This window comes from Salvelinus sp. IW2-2015, linkage group LG8 (assembly GCF_002910315.2).
Source record: "Salvelinus sp. IW2-2015 linkage group LG8, ASM291031v2, whole genome shotgun sequence".
Taxonomy (NCBI): Eukaryota; Metazoa; Chordata; class Actinopteri; order Salmoniformes; family Salmonidae; genus Salvelinus; species Salvelinus sp. IW2-2015.
This window is the reverse complement of record NC_036848.1, coordinates 25,141,620-25,156,619: the sequence shown is the minus strand read 5'-3', so window position 1 is coordinate 25,156,619 and position 15,000 is coordinate 25,141,620. Positions and strand designations below refer to the sequence as shown.

Genomic DNA, 15,000 nt, shown 5'->3' with positions numbered 1-15,000 from the left:
GGCTTAGAGGGCTCCTGAATGCAGAAAAGACGGTGCTCTCATTTAGCAGCTAATTTGCTTTCATTCTTTCGTATTAATCTTAAAAGAGAAAATGGGCCACGACGGGCTCAGAGATTGACAGACCTATATGGGTGTCGATGGGTGTTGGGGCAGCCTGCTTCAAACGCTCCTCACCACTCTACACCTTTTTAATTTCCTACCTAATAAACTATCCACTGCTGGCATTGTGTAATCAAACACGCTGTAATTGTAATACCTTTAAAAATGAGACTGGTCCCAGATTACCCACATAACCCACATAATCGACCGAGTGGGGGGTAGCGAAATTGTTTTTTGGAAATGACGTTGTGGTAAAGCTGTGGGGCAAACTTTTGGAAAGAAAGACCGTTGTCTTCTAATCAATCCCAAAGGTCAAATCCTATCTACGCTATAGGCTGTCTAATTGCCCCCCCCCCCCACCGCCTTTATAAATGATTGTAAAAACGTATTTATGCTGTAGAGCGGTATGATAGGGCAGACTTGTCAAGGGACTGGCTGGTCTCTGTCTTATCGGTAATGGGTTTAATTTTGCCCCTGTCTACCGCCTAATAGCCTTCCTTTGTGAGACCCATCTTGTCGACTTCAAGATGGCAGAGGCAGCGTTTCTTATCTAGGAGTTAAACCGTGGCCAGACAATCCCCTGGGTTCTCCCCCAATGGTTAGATGTCGGTTGCATATACACTGTGTACACACACACGTCAATAGGGAATGGAGTGTTCAAGTATGTGAGGATTTGATACAATACATTGTCTAGCCGCAGAACCCCACTGCAATAGATGCCGTTAGCATAGCACTAGCATTCCATTAGTTTCTTCATTAACAAAACAGTTGCAGGTGGCTATATTTCTCTCATACACTTAATCTGTTAGCAAAATGCAGATATATCGGCGTCTTATTAAATTAAAAACATCATGAACTCAGACACGGCACTCCTCTCATGTGAAGAAATGAGTGAGAATAGTGTTGATAATCTTTCCTTAAGTACACAATAACATTTTCTCTAACCAGAAGGACTTTCAGAATCACAGAAGTCACCATAAATATGGGCTTTCCTTTTTCCTTTTCTGCTTTGTGTAACACTTCACTTATTGAGTGGTGAAATGTAGCATTCATTAATCATTCATAAAGCCTTAATGCCATAAAGAGTCATAATGCCCTAAAGAGTCATGTTTACAGTGCATTCGGAAAGTATTCAGACTCCTTCCCTTTTTCCACATTTTGTTATGTTACAGCCTTATTCTAAAATGTATTATATAAAACCTGTTCCTGATCAATGTACACACAATACCCCATAATGTCAGTGAAAACATATATTTTTTAGACTCTTTGCTGTGAGACTCAAAATGAGACCACCTGTGGTAAATTCAATTGATTGGACATGATTTGGAAAGGCACACACCTGTCTATATAAGTTCCCACAGTTGACAGTGCATGTCAGAGGAAAAACCAAGCCATGAGGTCAAAGGAATTGTCTGTAGAGCTCCGAGATAGGATTGTGTCGAGGCACAGATCTGGGGAAGGGTACCAAAACATTTCTGCATCATTGAAGGTCCCCAAGAACACAGTGGCCTCCATCATTCTTAAATGGAAGAAGTTTGAAACCACCGAGACTCTTCCTAGAGCTAGCCGCCCGACCAAACTGAGCAATCGGGGGAGAAGGGCCTTGGTCAAGGTGGTGACCAAGAACCCGATGGTCACTCTGACAGAGCTCTAGCGTTCCTCTGTGGAGATGGGAGGACMTTCCAGGAGGACAGCCATCTTTGCAGCACTCCACCAATCAGGCCTTTATGATAGAGTGGCCAGACGGAAGCCACTCCTCAGTAAAAGGCACATGACAGCCCATTTGGAGTTTGCCAAAAGGCACCTAAAGTAACAAGATTATTTGGTCTGATGAAATCAGGGTTGAACTCTTTGGCCTGAATGCGTCATGTCTGGAGGAAACCTGGTACCATTCCTACTGTGAAGCGTGGTGGTGGCAGCATCATGCTGTGGGCATGTTTTTCAGCGGCAGAGACTGGGAGACCAGTTAGGAGACCAGTTAGGATCGAGTGAAAGATGTACGGAGCAAAGTACAGAGAGATCGTTGATGAAAACCTGCTCCAGAGCACTCAGGACCTCAGATTGGGCCGTAGGTTAACCTTCCAACAAGACAACGACCCTAAGTACACAGCCAAGACAACACAGGAGTAGCTTCGGGACAAGTCTCTGAATGTCCTTGAGTGGCCCAGCCTAAGGCTGGACTTGAACCCAGTCGAATCTCTCTAGCGAGACCTGCAAATAGCTGTGCAGCGGAAGGTTCCCTTCCAACCTGACAGAGTTTGTGAGGATCTGCAGAGAAGAATGGGAKAAACTCCCCAAATACAGGTGTGCCAAGCTTATAGCGTCATACCCAAGAATACTTGAGGCTGTAAACACTGCCAAAGGTTATTCAACAAAGTACTGAGTAAAGGGTCTGAATACTTATGTAAATGTGATATTTCCATTTATTTTAATTTTTTTCATACATTTCTAAAAATGTGTTTATTGCTTTGTCATTGTGGGGTATTGTGTGTAGATTGACAAAAACATGGAAATGTAATTATCCACTTTAGAATAAGGCTGTAATGTAACAAAAGTCAAGTTGTCTGAATTCTTTCYGAATGCACTGTATATACTCTAAGGGTGACCTCTGAAGGGTGTATATTTAAGAAATAAAGCATGCGGTGTGTGGTATATGGCCAATATACTGTACCACAGCTAAGGGCTGTTCTTAGGCACGAGTACCTGGATACAGCCCATAGCTGTGTTATATTGGCCAAATACCACAAACCCCTGAGGTGCCTTATTGCTATTATAAACTGTTTACAACCGTAATTAGACAGTAAATATAAATGTTTTGTCAGACCGTATACCATTGCTTTCAGCCAATCAGCATTCAGGGCTCGAACCACCCAGTTTATAATGGCTTTTAGAGGCACACTACTAATTACTGGCAGCGTCCCCTGTAGAACATGCGTCGCTCAAAGTTCAGCCTTTTCACACATCTGCCCTTTATTGTCTGTATCTGTGGGCTATGGGGTGCTTTAAACACACACACACACACACACACACACACTCTGTACTGTACAGATATTGCACACTCACTGTGCTCCATCCACACACATGTCGCCACCAGCGTACTCAACATGTATGAGAGCTCCACAGACTTCTTCTAATGGGAAAGGTGACATACCTCCCTGCAATATTTACCTACTGCTCATTAGGTTCTTGTTTATGTATCTACATATTTAATGTGTCTGGTTCTCTTAGGGAGATGAGCGACCCACTTTCTCCAGTGTGAGGTGCTGGCCTCTGGCTGGCTGAGAGTGCTCATTCCAGAAAATGACTGCTACCATTGCAATGAGGCTCAAATCCAAGGGACGATGGCACTAGGACGATAGTCCCCAGACATGCTTTTATCCAACTCTCTTCACACATACAAATATATACACACACGTGCGCAAGTGCAAAGAAGCACAAACACACACGCACACAGAGCCAAGGCGATCATCTGTAATTGAAGTGAGTACGATAATGCCCATCCCTTTTCCCCCTAAATACTCCTACCTCCATCCTCACCCATCACCCAGGTGCATTAGCCGGACTAGTGTAATGCATGTAATGGTGGTAAAAGCTCTGGCCTCCAGGTCCCCGGCCTATGAGAGACAGGGATGACATGAGTGCAGGGATGACGGAAATGTTGTGTCCCGTCTCTAACATTGCTTTCCCGTCTTTTCAGATCACGGCCGGACCAGCGGCGGCTGGGACAGGAGTCCCACCTTCATCTCTGCCGGGGGGGTTGGCACCCCCACCCCCTCCCCCGCCTCCGCCCACCAGGCGGCTGCCCTCCACCTCCTCCCACCTCCGCCTCCTCTGGCATGGCCGGCATGCCCCTCCACCCACCCCCGCCCACTCCAGGAGGAGGCCACCCCTCCCCCTGGCTGTGGACCCCCACCTCCCCCGCCCATCCCCGGGGCGCCAGGCATCCCCCGCTCCTATGATGGCCATGCCTGTCATCAAGCTGCCTTATGGACTGGGAGCCAAGAAGACCTACAAGCCTGAGGCCGTCATGAAGAGGGTCAACTGGTCCAAGGTACAGTAACGCCTCCCCAACGCACGCGCGCTCGCACACACACACACACACACACACACACACACACACACACACACACACACACACACACACACACACACACACACACACACACACCACACACCACCACACACACACACACACACACACACACACACACACACACACACAATAAGCTCTGTCCAATTGATCCTGACTTTTATCATCTACTCTCTTCCATTATGTGTACATTGAGGCCGGAATGCCTAAAACAAATCCACTCTTTAGCATTGTACCATAATAGACATGTAGCGATTTTGCACAGAGACATCAAGTCCTGTCTTATGATGTGTAAAACATGAACTTGTTGAATTTGTGTTTGCTAAATCACTGTATACAGTTCTGAATAGAAGCATCGTGCACAGAAAACAGGCCTTTCAGATGTAGCTGTAGGTACAAATCGAGAGTGCTCTCTATTCAACACTACCCTCTGTCTGTTCAGGCAAGCGTTCAGCCACAGGGCACGCTGCTCTGCACTCGGGCACCCATTCGAAAAGATCCTCGCGTAAACAATGCTCGAGTGTCCTTGCATTCACACACAGTCTTACCGTTGAATAAAGACAATGTGTTTTGTAACATTCCGACGAATTTTAATACAATATCAATGGGGATCATTCTCTTCATTTGGGCTTTATCCTACTCTGAGTTCATTTATCCATTGCCCTAAGGAATCTCGGAGTTGCAACCAGCATTAATGTAGTGGTGTTTTGCAGATGCTTGTGTGTGACCATGCTTTTTAACAGCCAAAAGGAATTCGTTTTTTTCTCCCTTGGACTGCAGATTGCTGTTGAAATCACACTGAATCGCATTATCACATTATAGTTGTATAGCAAGGTTGCACATCTTATAAGAGACATGAAGTTTTTCAAATTTTATGGTCATTTCACTTTTAGAAAACATACAGTATATATAAAAAATTWAATAAAWAAAAAGATTCTGTAAATATTCCAGCAACAGCATCAACCAGTTTCTGCAACTATTTAGTCACTTTTTTACAATTTGCCTCAGAATAAGTGTGACAGCAAGGATTGCAATGTAACAGGAAACCACGCAATGGAAATGGTAAAGATTGATTACAGCAGCATCTGAAATGTGTTGAAGACGCAGGTTTATGTCACCACTTCTACACCTCATATGCAAATTCCACAGCCGTGCCTAGACCCATGCAGGCCTGGTGATGGGTAATATTATTTATAACATTATACAGCTGCCCGGGATGGGAATTCCTTTGTGGATACAGTTAGAGAGACAACAAGTGAGCCACTTGCATCTCATTATCATCACTGTGTGCGTGTGTGTGTGTGTTTGTGTGTGTGTCATTGTCTGTGTATTTGTCTTTATTTGTGTATTCCTGTGTGCGTGTGCGTGTGCACATTGTGTGTGTGCATTCATGAGTGCACCACTTTGGCACATCCGTCTCTGTCCCGGCACGGCAACGACTGAATGTGCGTCTGCATTAACCTTGCCTCCGCAGGCGCTAGGGTTTGGAGATGCAAATGAAATGGCTAGATAGCACTCAAAGGCATTCAGAGCCACCTGAGGAAAAGCAATCTGTGTCTCTTGTGTCTATTAAGTGGTACCAGAGTCATCTGTCTTCTCTGTTCGGAGCAGATGGAGCCATGGAGGTGCCAAGCACTACTGTGGCCTGAGCTTTAAAAAGAAACAGCAGAAGGAGGGACCTAGAATATTGTCGTCATGCCCCCCTTTCCTATAACCGCCCCATAACCACTAGTGTACTGTAGCTATATGAATAAACACATTTACAGGCTTTAAAAATAAATTGGAGAAAGGAAGGACCGAGAAGTTTGCCATCATTCAAACAGCGCCACCCGTCGCCCCAGGTGCATTTGTTATGTTTTTTTGCTTCGTTTTTTGAAACGGGGCAGAGGAGGATCTTGCATCGTGGTAAATTATTGTACACACTCTGCTGTTTTATCACATGTGCCGTGATGTGCAATGATGTCCAAAGGGAAAAATGGTGTTTGAAGTAACATCTTTTTTGTATAATTGCAAACAGACATTGTAGTTTCACAGCTACGGATTCTATTTTTAAGCCCCATAACAACACGTTTGCTGTAGCTACATATGAAAACAGACATTTATTGGTAACTTGATGTTTATGCAGTTGAAGTCGGGAGTTTACATACACAATTCCTGACATTTAATCCTTGTAAAAATTCCCTGTCTTAGGTCAGTTAGGATCACCACTTTATTTTAAGAATGTGAAATGTCAGAATAATAGTAGAGAGAATGATTTATTTCAGCTTTTATTTCTTTCATCACATTCCCAGTGGGTCAGAAGTCTACATATACTCAATTAGTATTTGGTAGCATTGCCTTTGTTGTTTAACTTGGGTCAAACTGAATAGATCCATTTCACTTCTGCTAGCTTGCTAGCCACGGCCTGCTAGCTGTCTGAATCGCTGTGTCTCCAGCCAGCCCAAACATTCACTGGACCCTTATGATCACTCGGCTACGCATGCCTCTCCCTAATGTCAGTATGCCTTGTACATTACTGTTCTGGTTAGTGATTCTTGTGTTATTTCACTGTATAGCCTCTAGCCCTGCTCAATATGCCTTAACCAACCATTTAGTTCCACCTCCCACATATGCGATGACATCACCTGGTTTAAATGTCTCTAGAGACAATATCTCATCATCACTCAATGCCTAGGTTTACCTCCAATGTACTCACATCCTAACATACATTTGTCTGTACATTATGCCTTGAATCCATTCTATCGCACCCAGAAACCTGCTCCTTTTACTCTCTGTTCCGAACGTACTAGACGACCAGTTCTTATAGCCTTTAGCCATACCCTTATCCTACTCCTCCTCTGTTCCTCTGGTGATGTCGAGGTTAATCCAGGACCTGCAGTGCCTAGCTCCACTCCTATTCCACAGGTGCTCTCATTTGTTGACTTCTGTAACCGTAAAAGCCTTGGTTTCATTCATGTTAACATTAGAAGCCTCCTCCCTAAGTTTGTTTTATTCACTGCTTTAGCACACTGCCAACCTGGATGTCTTAGCCATGTCTGAATCCTGGCTTAGGAAGACCACCAAAAACCCTGAAATGTCCATCCCTAACTATAACATTTTCCGCCAAGATAGAACACCCCAAAGGGGGTGGAGTTGCAATCTACTGCAGAGATAGCCTACAGAGTTCTGTCTTACTATCTAGGTCTGTACCCAAACAATTTGAGCTTCTACTTTTTAAAATCCACCTTTCCAGAAACAAGTCTCTCACCGTTGCCGCTTGCTACAGACCACCCTCTGCCMCCAGCTGTGCCCTGGACACCATATGTGAATTGATTGCCCCCCATCTATCTTCAGAGCTCGTTCTGCTAGGTGACCTAAACTGGGACATGCTTAACACCCAGGCCATCCTACAATCTAAGCTTGATGCCTTCAATCTCACACAAATTATCAATGAACCTACCAGGTACAACCCCAAATCCATAAACACGGGCACCCTCATAGATAACATCCTAACCAACCTGCCCTMCAAATACACCTCACTGCCTTATTGCCTGCATCCATAATGGGTCTGCGGTCAAACGACCACCCCTCATCACTGTAAAACGCTCCCTAAAACACTTCAGCGAGCAGGCCTTTCTAATCAACCTCGCCCGGGTATCCTGGAATGACATTGACATCATCCCGTCAGTAGAGGATGCCTGGTTATTCTTTAAAAGTTCCTTACTCACTATCTTAAATAAGCATGCTCCATTAAAAAAAATTGACCCGGTCAACAGCTCTGCACCCCCCCACCCACCCACCCAAATCCAGATAGCTGATGTTATGAAAAGAGCTGCAAAATCTGGACCCCTACAAATCAGCTGGACTAGAAAATCTGGACCCTCTCTTTCTAAAATTATCAGCCACAATTGTTGCAATTCCTATTACTGGCCTGTTCAACCTCTCTTTTATATCGTCTGAGATCCCTAAAGATTGGAAAGCTGCCGCGGGCATCGCCCTCTTCAAAGGGGGAGACACTCTAGACCCAAACTGCTACAGACCTATATTTATCCCAGCCTGCCTTTCTTAAGTCTTTGAAAGCCAAGTTAACAAACAGATCACCGACCATTTAGAATCCCACCGTACCTTCTCCGCTATGCAATCTGGTATCCAAGCTGGTCATGGGTGCTCCTCAGCCACGCTCAAGGTCCTAAATGATATCATAACCACCATCGATAAAAGACAATACTGTGGAGCCGTCTTCATCGACCTGGCCAAGGCTTTCGACTCTGCCAATCACGGCATTCTTATCGGCAGACTCAACAGCCTTGGTTTCTCAAATGACTGCCTCGCCTKGTTCTCCAACTACTTCTCAGACAGAGTTCAGTTTGTCAAATCGGAGGGCCTGTTGTCCGGACCTCTGGCAGTCTCTATGGGGGTGCCACAGGGTTCAATTCTCGGGCCGACTCTTTTCTCTGTATACATCATTGATGTCGCTCTTGCTGCTGGTGATTYTCTGATCTACCTCTATGCAGACAACACCATTCTGTATACATCTGGCCCTTCTTTGGACACTGTGTTAACAAACCTCCAAACGAGCTTCAATGCCATACAACACTCATTCCGTTGCCTCCAACTGCTCTTAAATGCAAGTAAAACTAAATGCATGCTCTTCAACTGATCGCTGCCCGCACCCGCCCGCCCGTCTAGCATCACTACTCTGGATGGTTCTGACTTAGAATATGTGGACAACTACAAATTCCTAGGTGTCTGGTTAAACTGCAAACTCTCCTTCCAGACTCACATTAAGCATTGGATGTAGTCTATCACAGTGCCATCCGTTTTGTCCCCAAAGCCCCATATACTACCCACCACTGCGACCTGTATATGCTCATTGGCTGGCCCTCACTTCATATTCGTTGCCAAACCCACTGGCTCCAGGTCATCTATAAGTCTTTGCTAGGTAAAGCCCCGCCTTATCTCAGCTCACTGGTCACCATAGCAGAACCCACCCGTAGCACACGCTCCAGCAGGTATATTTCACTGGTCATCCCAAAGCCAACTCCTACTTTGGCCACCTTTCCTTCCAGTTCTCTGCTGCCAATGACTGGAACGAATTGCAAAAATCACTGAAGCTAGAGACTTATATCTCCCTCACTAACTTTAAGTATCAGCTGTCAGAGCAGCTTACCGATCATTGCACCTGTACACAGCCCATCTGTAAATAGCCCACCCAACTATCTCATCCACATATTGTTATTAATTTTTTTGCTCCTTTGCACCCCAGTATCTCTACTTGCACATTCATCTTCTGCACATCAATCACTCCAGTGTTTAATTGGTATATTGTAATTACACCACCATGGCCTATTTATTGCCTTAMCCCTCTTATCTCAACTCATTTGCACACATTGTATATAGATTTTTTTCTACTGTKTTATTGACTTTATGTTTGTTTATTCCATGTGTAACTGTGATATATGTTTCAAACTGCTTTGCTTTATTATTGGCCAGGTCACAGTTGTAAATGAGAACTTGTTCTCAACTAGCCTACCTGGTTAAATAAAGGTGAAATAAAAAATATACAATTAAAATAATAAAAAAACGTTTCGGGTAGCCTTCCTCAAACTTCCCACAATAAGTTGGGTGAATTTTGGCCCATTCCCCCTGACAGAGCTGGTGTAACTGAGTCAGGTTTGTAGGCCTCCTTGCTCACACACGCTTTTTCAGTTCTGCCCACAGAACACGTCTCGTTCCTGAGCGGTATGACCGCTGCGCGGTCCCATGGTGTTTGTACAAACAATAGTACGCATGTATAGATGAACGTGGTACCTTCAGGAGTTTGGGTATTGCTCCCAAGGATGAACCAGAGTTGTGGAGGTCTACCATTTTCTTTCTGACGTCTTGGCTGATTTATTTTGATTTTCCCATGATGTCAAGCAAAGAGGCACTGAGTTTGAAGGTAGGCTTTGAAATACATCCACAGGTACACCTCCAATTGACTCAAATGATGTCAATTAGCCTCAGAAGCTTCTAAAGCCATGATATAATTTTCTKAAATTTTCCGAGCTGTTTAAAGGCACAGTCAACTTAGTGTATGTAAACTTCTGACCCACTGGAATTGTGATACAGTGAATTGTCTGTAAACAATTGTTGGAAAAATGACTTGTGTCATGCAAAAAGTAGATGTCCTAACCGACTTGCCAAAACTATAGTTTGTTAACAAGAAATTTGTGGACTGGTTGAAAAACGAGTTTTAATGACTCCAACCTAAGTGTATTACGGCAGGACGTTTTGGCAATTTTGCCAGAGAACACCAAGATTGGCAATTCGCCACTGGCGCCCTGTGCTCTTCACAGATAAAAGCAGGTTCACACTGAGCAATGGAACATTACATTACATTACATTTAAGTCATTTAGCAGACGCTCTTCACAGAGCGACTTACAAATTGGTGCATTCACCTTATGATATCCAGTGGAACAACCACTTTACAATAGTGCATCTAACTCTTTAAGGGGGGGGGGGGGTTAGAAGGATTACTTTATCCTATCCTAGGTATTCCTTAAAGAGGTGGGGTTTCAGGTGTCTCCGGAAGGTGGTGATTGACTCCGCTGACCTGGCGTCGTGAGGGAGTTTGTTCCACCATTGGGTGCCAGAGCAGCGAACAGTTTTGACTGGGCTGAGCGGGAACTGTACTTCCTCAGAGGTAGGGAGGCGAGCAGCCAGAGGTGGATGAACGCAGTCCCTTGTTTGGTGTATGGCCTGATCAGAGCCTGAAGGTACGGAGGTGCCGTTCCCCTCACAGCTCCGTAGGCAAGCACCATGGTCTTGTAGCGGATGCGAGCTTCAACTGGAAGCCAGTGGAGAGAGCGGAGGAGCGGGGTGACGTGAGAGAACTTGGGAAGGTTGAACACCAGACGGGCTGCGGCGTTCTGGATGAGTTGTAGGGGTTTAATGGCACAGGCAGGGAGCCCAGCCAACAGCGAGTTGCAGTAATCCGAGCAAGTGTGGATTAGGACCTGCGCCGCTTCCTGTGTGAGGCAGGGTCGTACTCTGCGAATGTTGTAGAGCATGAACACACGGAACGGGTCACCGCTTGATGTTAGTTGAGAACGACAGGGTGTTCCAGGATCACGCCAAGGTTCTTAGCACTCTGGGAGGAGGACACAATGGAGTTGTCAACCGTGATGGCGAGATCATGGAACGGGCAGTCCTTCCCGGGAGGAAGAGCAGCTCCGTCTTGCCGAGGTTCTTGAGGTGGTGATCGTCATCCACACTGATATGTCTGCCAGACATGCAGAGATGCGATTCGCCACCTGGTTATCAGAAGGTGGAAAGGAGAAGATTAATTGTGTGTCGTCTGCATAGCAATGATAGAAGAGACCATGTGAGGATATGACAGAGCAAGTGACTTGGTGATAGCGAGAATAGGAGAGGGCAGAGCACTGGGGACACCAGTGGTGAGAGCACGTGGTGCGGAGACAGATTCTCGCCACACACCTGGTAGGAGCGACCTGTCAGGTAGGACGCAATCCAAGCGTGGGCCGCGCCGGAGATAACCAACTCGGAGAGGGTGGAGAGGAGGATCTGATGGTTCACAGTATCAAAGGCAGCCGATAGGTCTAGAAGGATGAGAGCAGAGGAGAGAGAGTTAGCTTTAGCAGTGCGGAGCGCCTCCGTGACACATGTGACAGAGTCTGGAGACGCCGTGGAGAACGTTCTGCTGCTGCTGCAACATCCTCCAGGATGACCGGTTTGGCGGAGGGTCAGTCATGGTGTGGGGTGGCATTTCTTTGTGGGGCCGCACAGCCCTCCATGTGCCCGCCAGAGGTAGCCTGACTGCCATTAGGTACCGAGATGAGATCCTCAGACCCTTGTGAGACCATATGCTGACACATCACATTTGCGGCCTGCTGAGGTCATTTTGCAGGGCTCTGGCAGTGCTCCTCCTTGCACAAAGGCGGAGGTAGCGGTCCTGCGGGTTGTTGCCCTCCTACGGCCTCCTCCACGTCTCCTGATGTACTGGCCTGTCTCCTGGTAGCGCCTCCATGCTCTGGACACTACGACAGACACAGCAACCTTCTTGCCACAGCTCGCATTGATGTGCCATCTTGGATGAGCTGCACTACCTGAGCCACTTGTGTGGTTGTAGACTCCGTCTCATGCTACCACTAGAGTGAAAGCACCGCCAGCATTCAAAAGTGACCAAAACATCAGCCAGGAGCATAGGAACTGAGAAGTGGTCTGTGGTCACCACCTGCAGAACCACTCCTTTATGGGGGTGTCTTGCTAATTGCCTATAATTTCCACCTTTTGTCTATTCCATTTGCACAACAGAATGTGCAATTATTGTCAATCAGTGTTGCTTCCTAAGTGGACAGTTTGATTTCACAGAAGTGTGATGACTTGGAGTTACATTGTGTTGTTTAAGTGTTCCCTTTATTTTTTAGAGCAGTGTATATATATATATATATAATATATATATATATATATATATATTATACTAATATAGAGAGAGGGAATCTCTGAGGTCGTTTTGTTTTCTCCTCGTATTTTGTTCTTCACTCCACACTGTGCTGCAAACTTTTACTTATGAAGAATGTGTTGCTGTTCCCAGTGGTAAGGTGGTCTAACCATAGGAGATATAACATTACGGCACCTTCAGGCAACCATTCCAGCGTCGCTGCATGAAAATGTTAAAATCCTAACTTTATTGATGTTGGCTGCTTTTACTAACCGGGGGCTGTTTTTTTTCCCCTGATGTTTTTTAAGAGACGGAGACATCTCCTGTGCATGAATTTAAAAAGCAAGAGGCGGACACAAACACTCACTCTCCATCCTAAGCTCTCTGTTTCGTTCTACTCTCTCTCCCCTCCCTACCATCTCTATACAGTCTCCTTGAGTTCTTCTGCTCGTTCTCCAACATTTAATTACAGTGAGGTTGTACCTGCCTGCTATTCAACCAGTTGAAAGATAAGGCCTTCACCTACAGTTGAAGTAGGAAGTTTACATACACTTAGGTTGGAGTCATTAAAATCGTTTTTCAACCGTCCACAAATTTCTTGTTAACAAACTATAGTTTTGGCAAGTCGGTTAGGACATCTACTTTTTGCATGACACAAGTCATTTTTCCAACAATTGTTTACAGACAATTCACTGTATCACAATTCCAGTGGGTCAGAAGTTTACATACACTAAGTTGACTGTGCCTTTAAACAGCTCGGAAAATTTAGAAAATTATATCATGGCTTTAGAAGCTTCTGAGGCTAATTGACATCATTTGAGTCAATTGGAGTGTACCTGTGGATGTATTTCAAAGCCTACCTTCAAACTCAGTGCCTCTTTGCTTGACATCATGGGAAAATCAAAATAAATCAGCCAAGACGTCAGAAAGAAAATGGTAGACCTCCACAACTCTGGTTCATCCTTGGAGCAATACCCAAACTCCTGAAGGTACCACGTTCATCTATACATGCGTACTATTGTTTGTACACACCATGGGACCCGCCAGCGGTCATACCGCTCAGGAACGAGACGTGTTCTGTGGCAGAACTGAAAAAGCGTGTGTGAGCAAGGAGGCCTACACCTGACTCAGTTACACCAGCTCTGTCAGGGGGAATGGCCAAAATTCACCCAACTTATTGTGGGAAGTTTGAGGAAGGCTACCCGAAACGTTTTTTTATTATTTTAATTGTATATTTTTTATTTCACCTTTATTTAACCAGGTAGGCTAGTTGAGAACAAGTTCTCATTTACAACTGTGACCTGGCCAATAATAAAGCAAAGCAGTTTGAAACATATATCACAGTTACACATGGAATAAACAACATAAAGTCAATAAACAGTAGAAAAAAATCTATATACAATGTGTCAAATGAGTTGAGATAAGAGGGTTAAGGCAATAAATAGGCCATGGTGGTGTAATTACAATATACCAATTAAACACTGGAGTGATTGATGTGCAGAAGATGAATGTGCAAGTAGAGATACTGGGTGCAAAGGAGCAAAAAATAATAACAATATGTGGATGAGATAGTTGGGTGGGCTATTTACAGATGGGCTGTGTACAGGTGCAATGATCGGTAAGCTGCTCTGACAGCTGATACTTAAAGTTAGTGAGGGAGATATAAGTCTCTAGCTTCAGTGATTTTTGCAATTCGTTCCAGTCATTGGCAGCAGAGAACTGGAAGGAAAGGTGGCCAAAGTAGGAGTTGGCTTTGGGATGACCAGTGAAATATACCTGCTGGAGCGTGTGCTACGGGTGGGTTCTGCTATGGTGACCAGTGAGCTGAGATAAGGCGGGCTTTACCTAGCAAAGACTTATAGATGACTGGAGCAGTGGGTTTGGCAACGAATATGAAGTGAGGGCCAGCCAATGAGCATATACAGGTCGCAGTGGTGGTAGTATATGGGGCTTTGGGGACAAAACGGATGGCACTGTGATAGACTACATCCAATGCTTAATGTGAGTCTGGAAGGAGAGTTTGCAGTTTAACCAGACACCTAGGAATTTGTAGTTGTCCACATATTCTAAGTCAGAACCATCAGAGTAGTGATGCTAGACGGGCGGGGGGTGCGGGCAGCGATCAGTTGAAGAGCATGCATTTAGTTTTACTTGCATTTAAGAGCAGTTGGAGGCAACGGAATGAGTGTTGTATGGCATTGAAGCTCGTTTGGAGGTTTGTTAACACAGTGTCCAAAGAAGGGCCAGATGTATACAGAATGGTGTTGTCTGCATAGAGGTAGATCAGAAATCACCAGCAGCAAGAGCGACATCAATGATGTATACAGAGAAAAGAGTCGGCCGAGAATTGAACCCTGTGGCACCCCATAGAGACTGCCAGAGGTCCGG

The 15,000-nt window shown here is 45.2% G+C and overlaps 1 protein-coding gene across 1 annotated transcript in view; it reads left to right on the top strand.

Moving 5' to 3' along the window:
• LOC111967632 (protein diaphanous homolog 2-like) overlaps nucleotides 1-15,000 on the top strand; it is a 622,518-nt gene that overhangs the window by 204,957 nt on the left and 402,561 nt on the right. Inside the window, 4 exon segments of the mRNA XM_023992819.2 lie at nucleotides 3,797-3,885; nucleotides 3,887-3,982; nucleotides 3,984-4,041; nucleotides 4,043-4,150. Coding sequence (XP_023848587.2) covers nucleotides 3,797-3,885; nucleotides 3,887-3,982; nucleotides 3,984-4,041; nucleotides 4,043-4,150 — 351 coding nt within the window.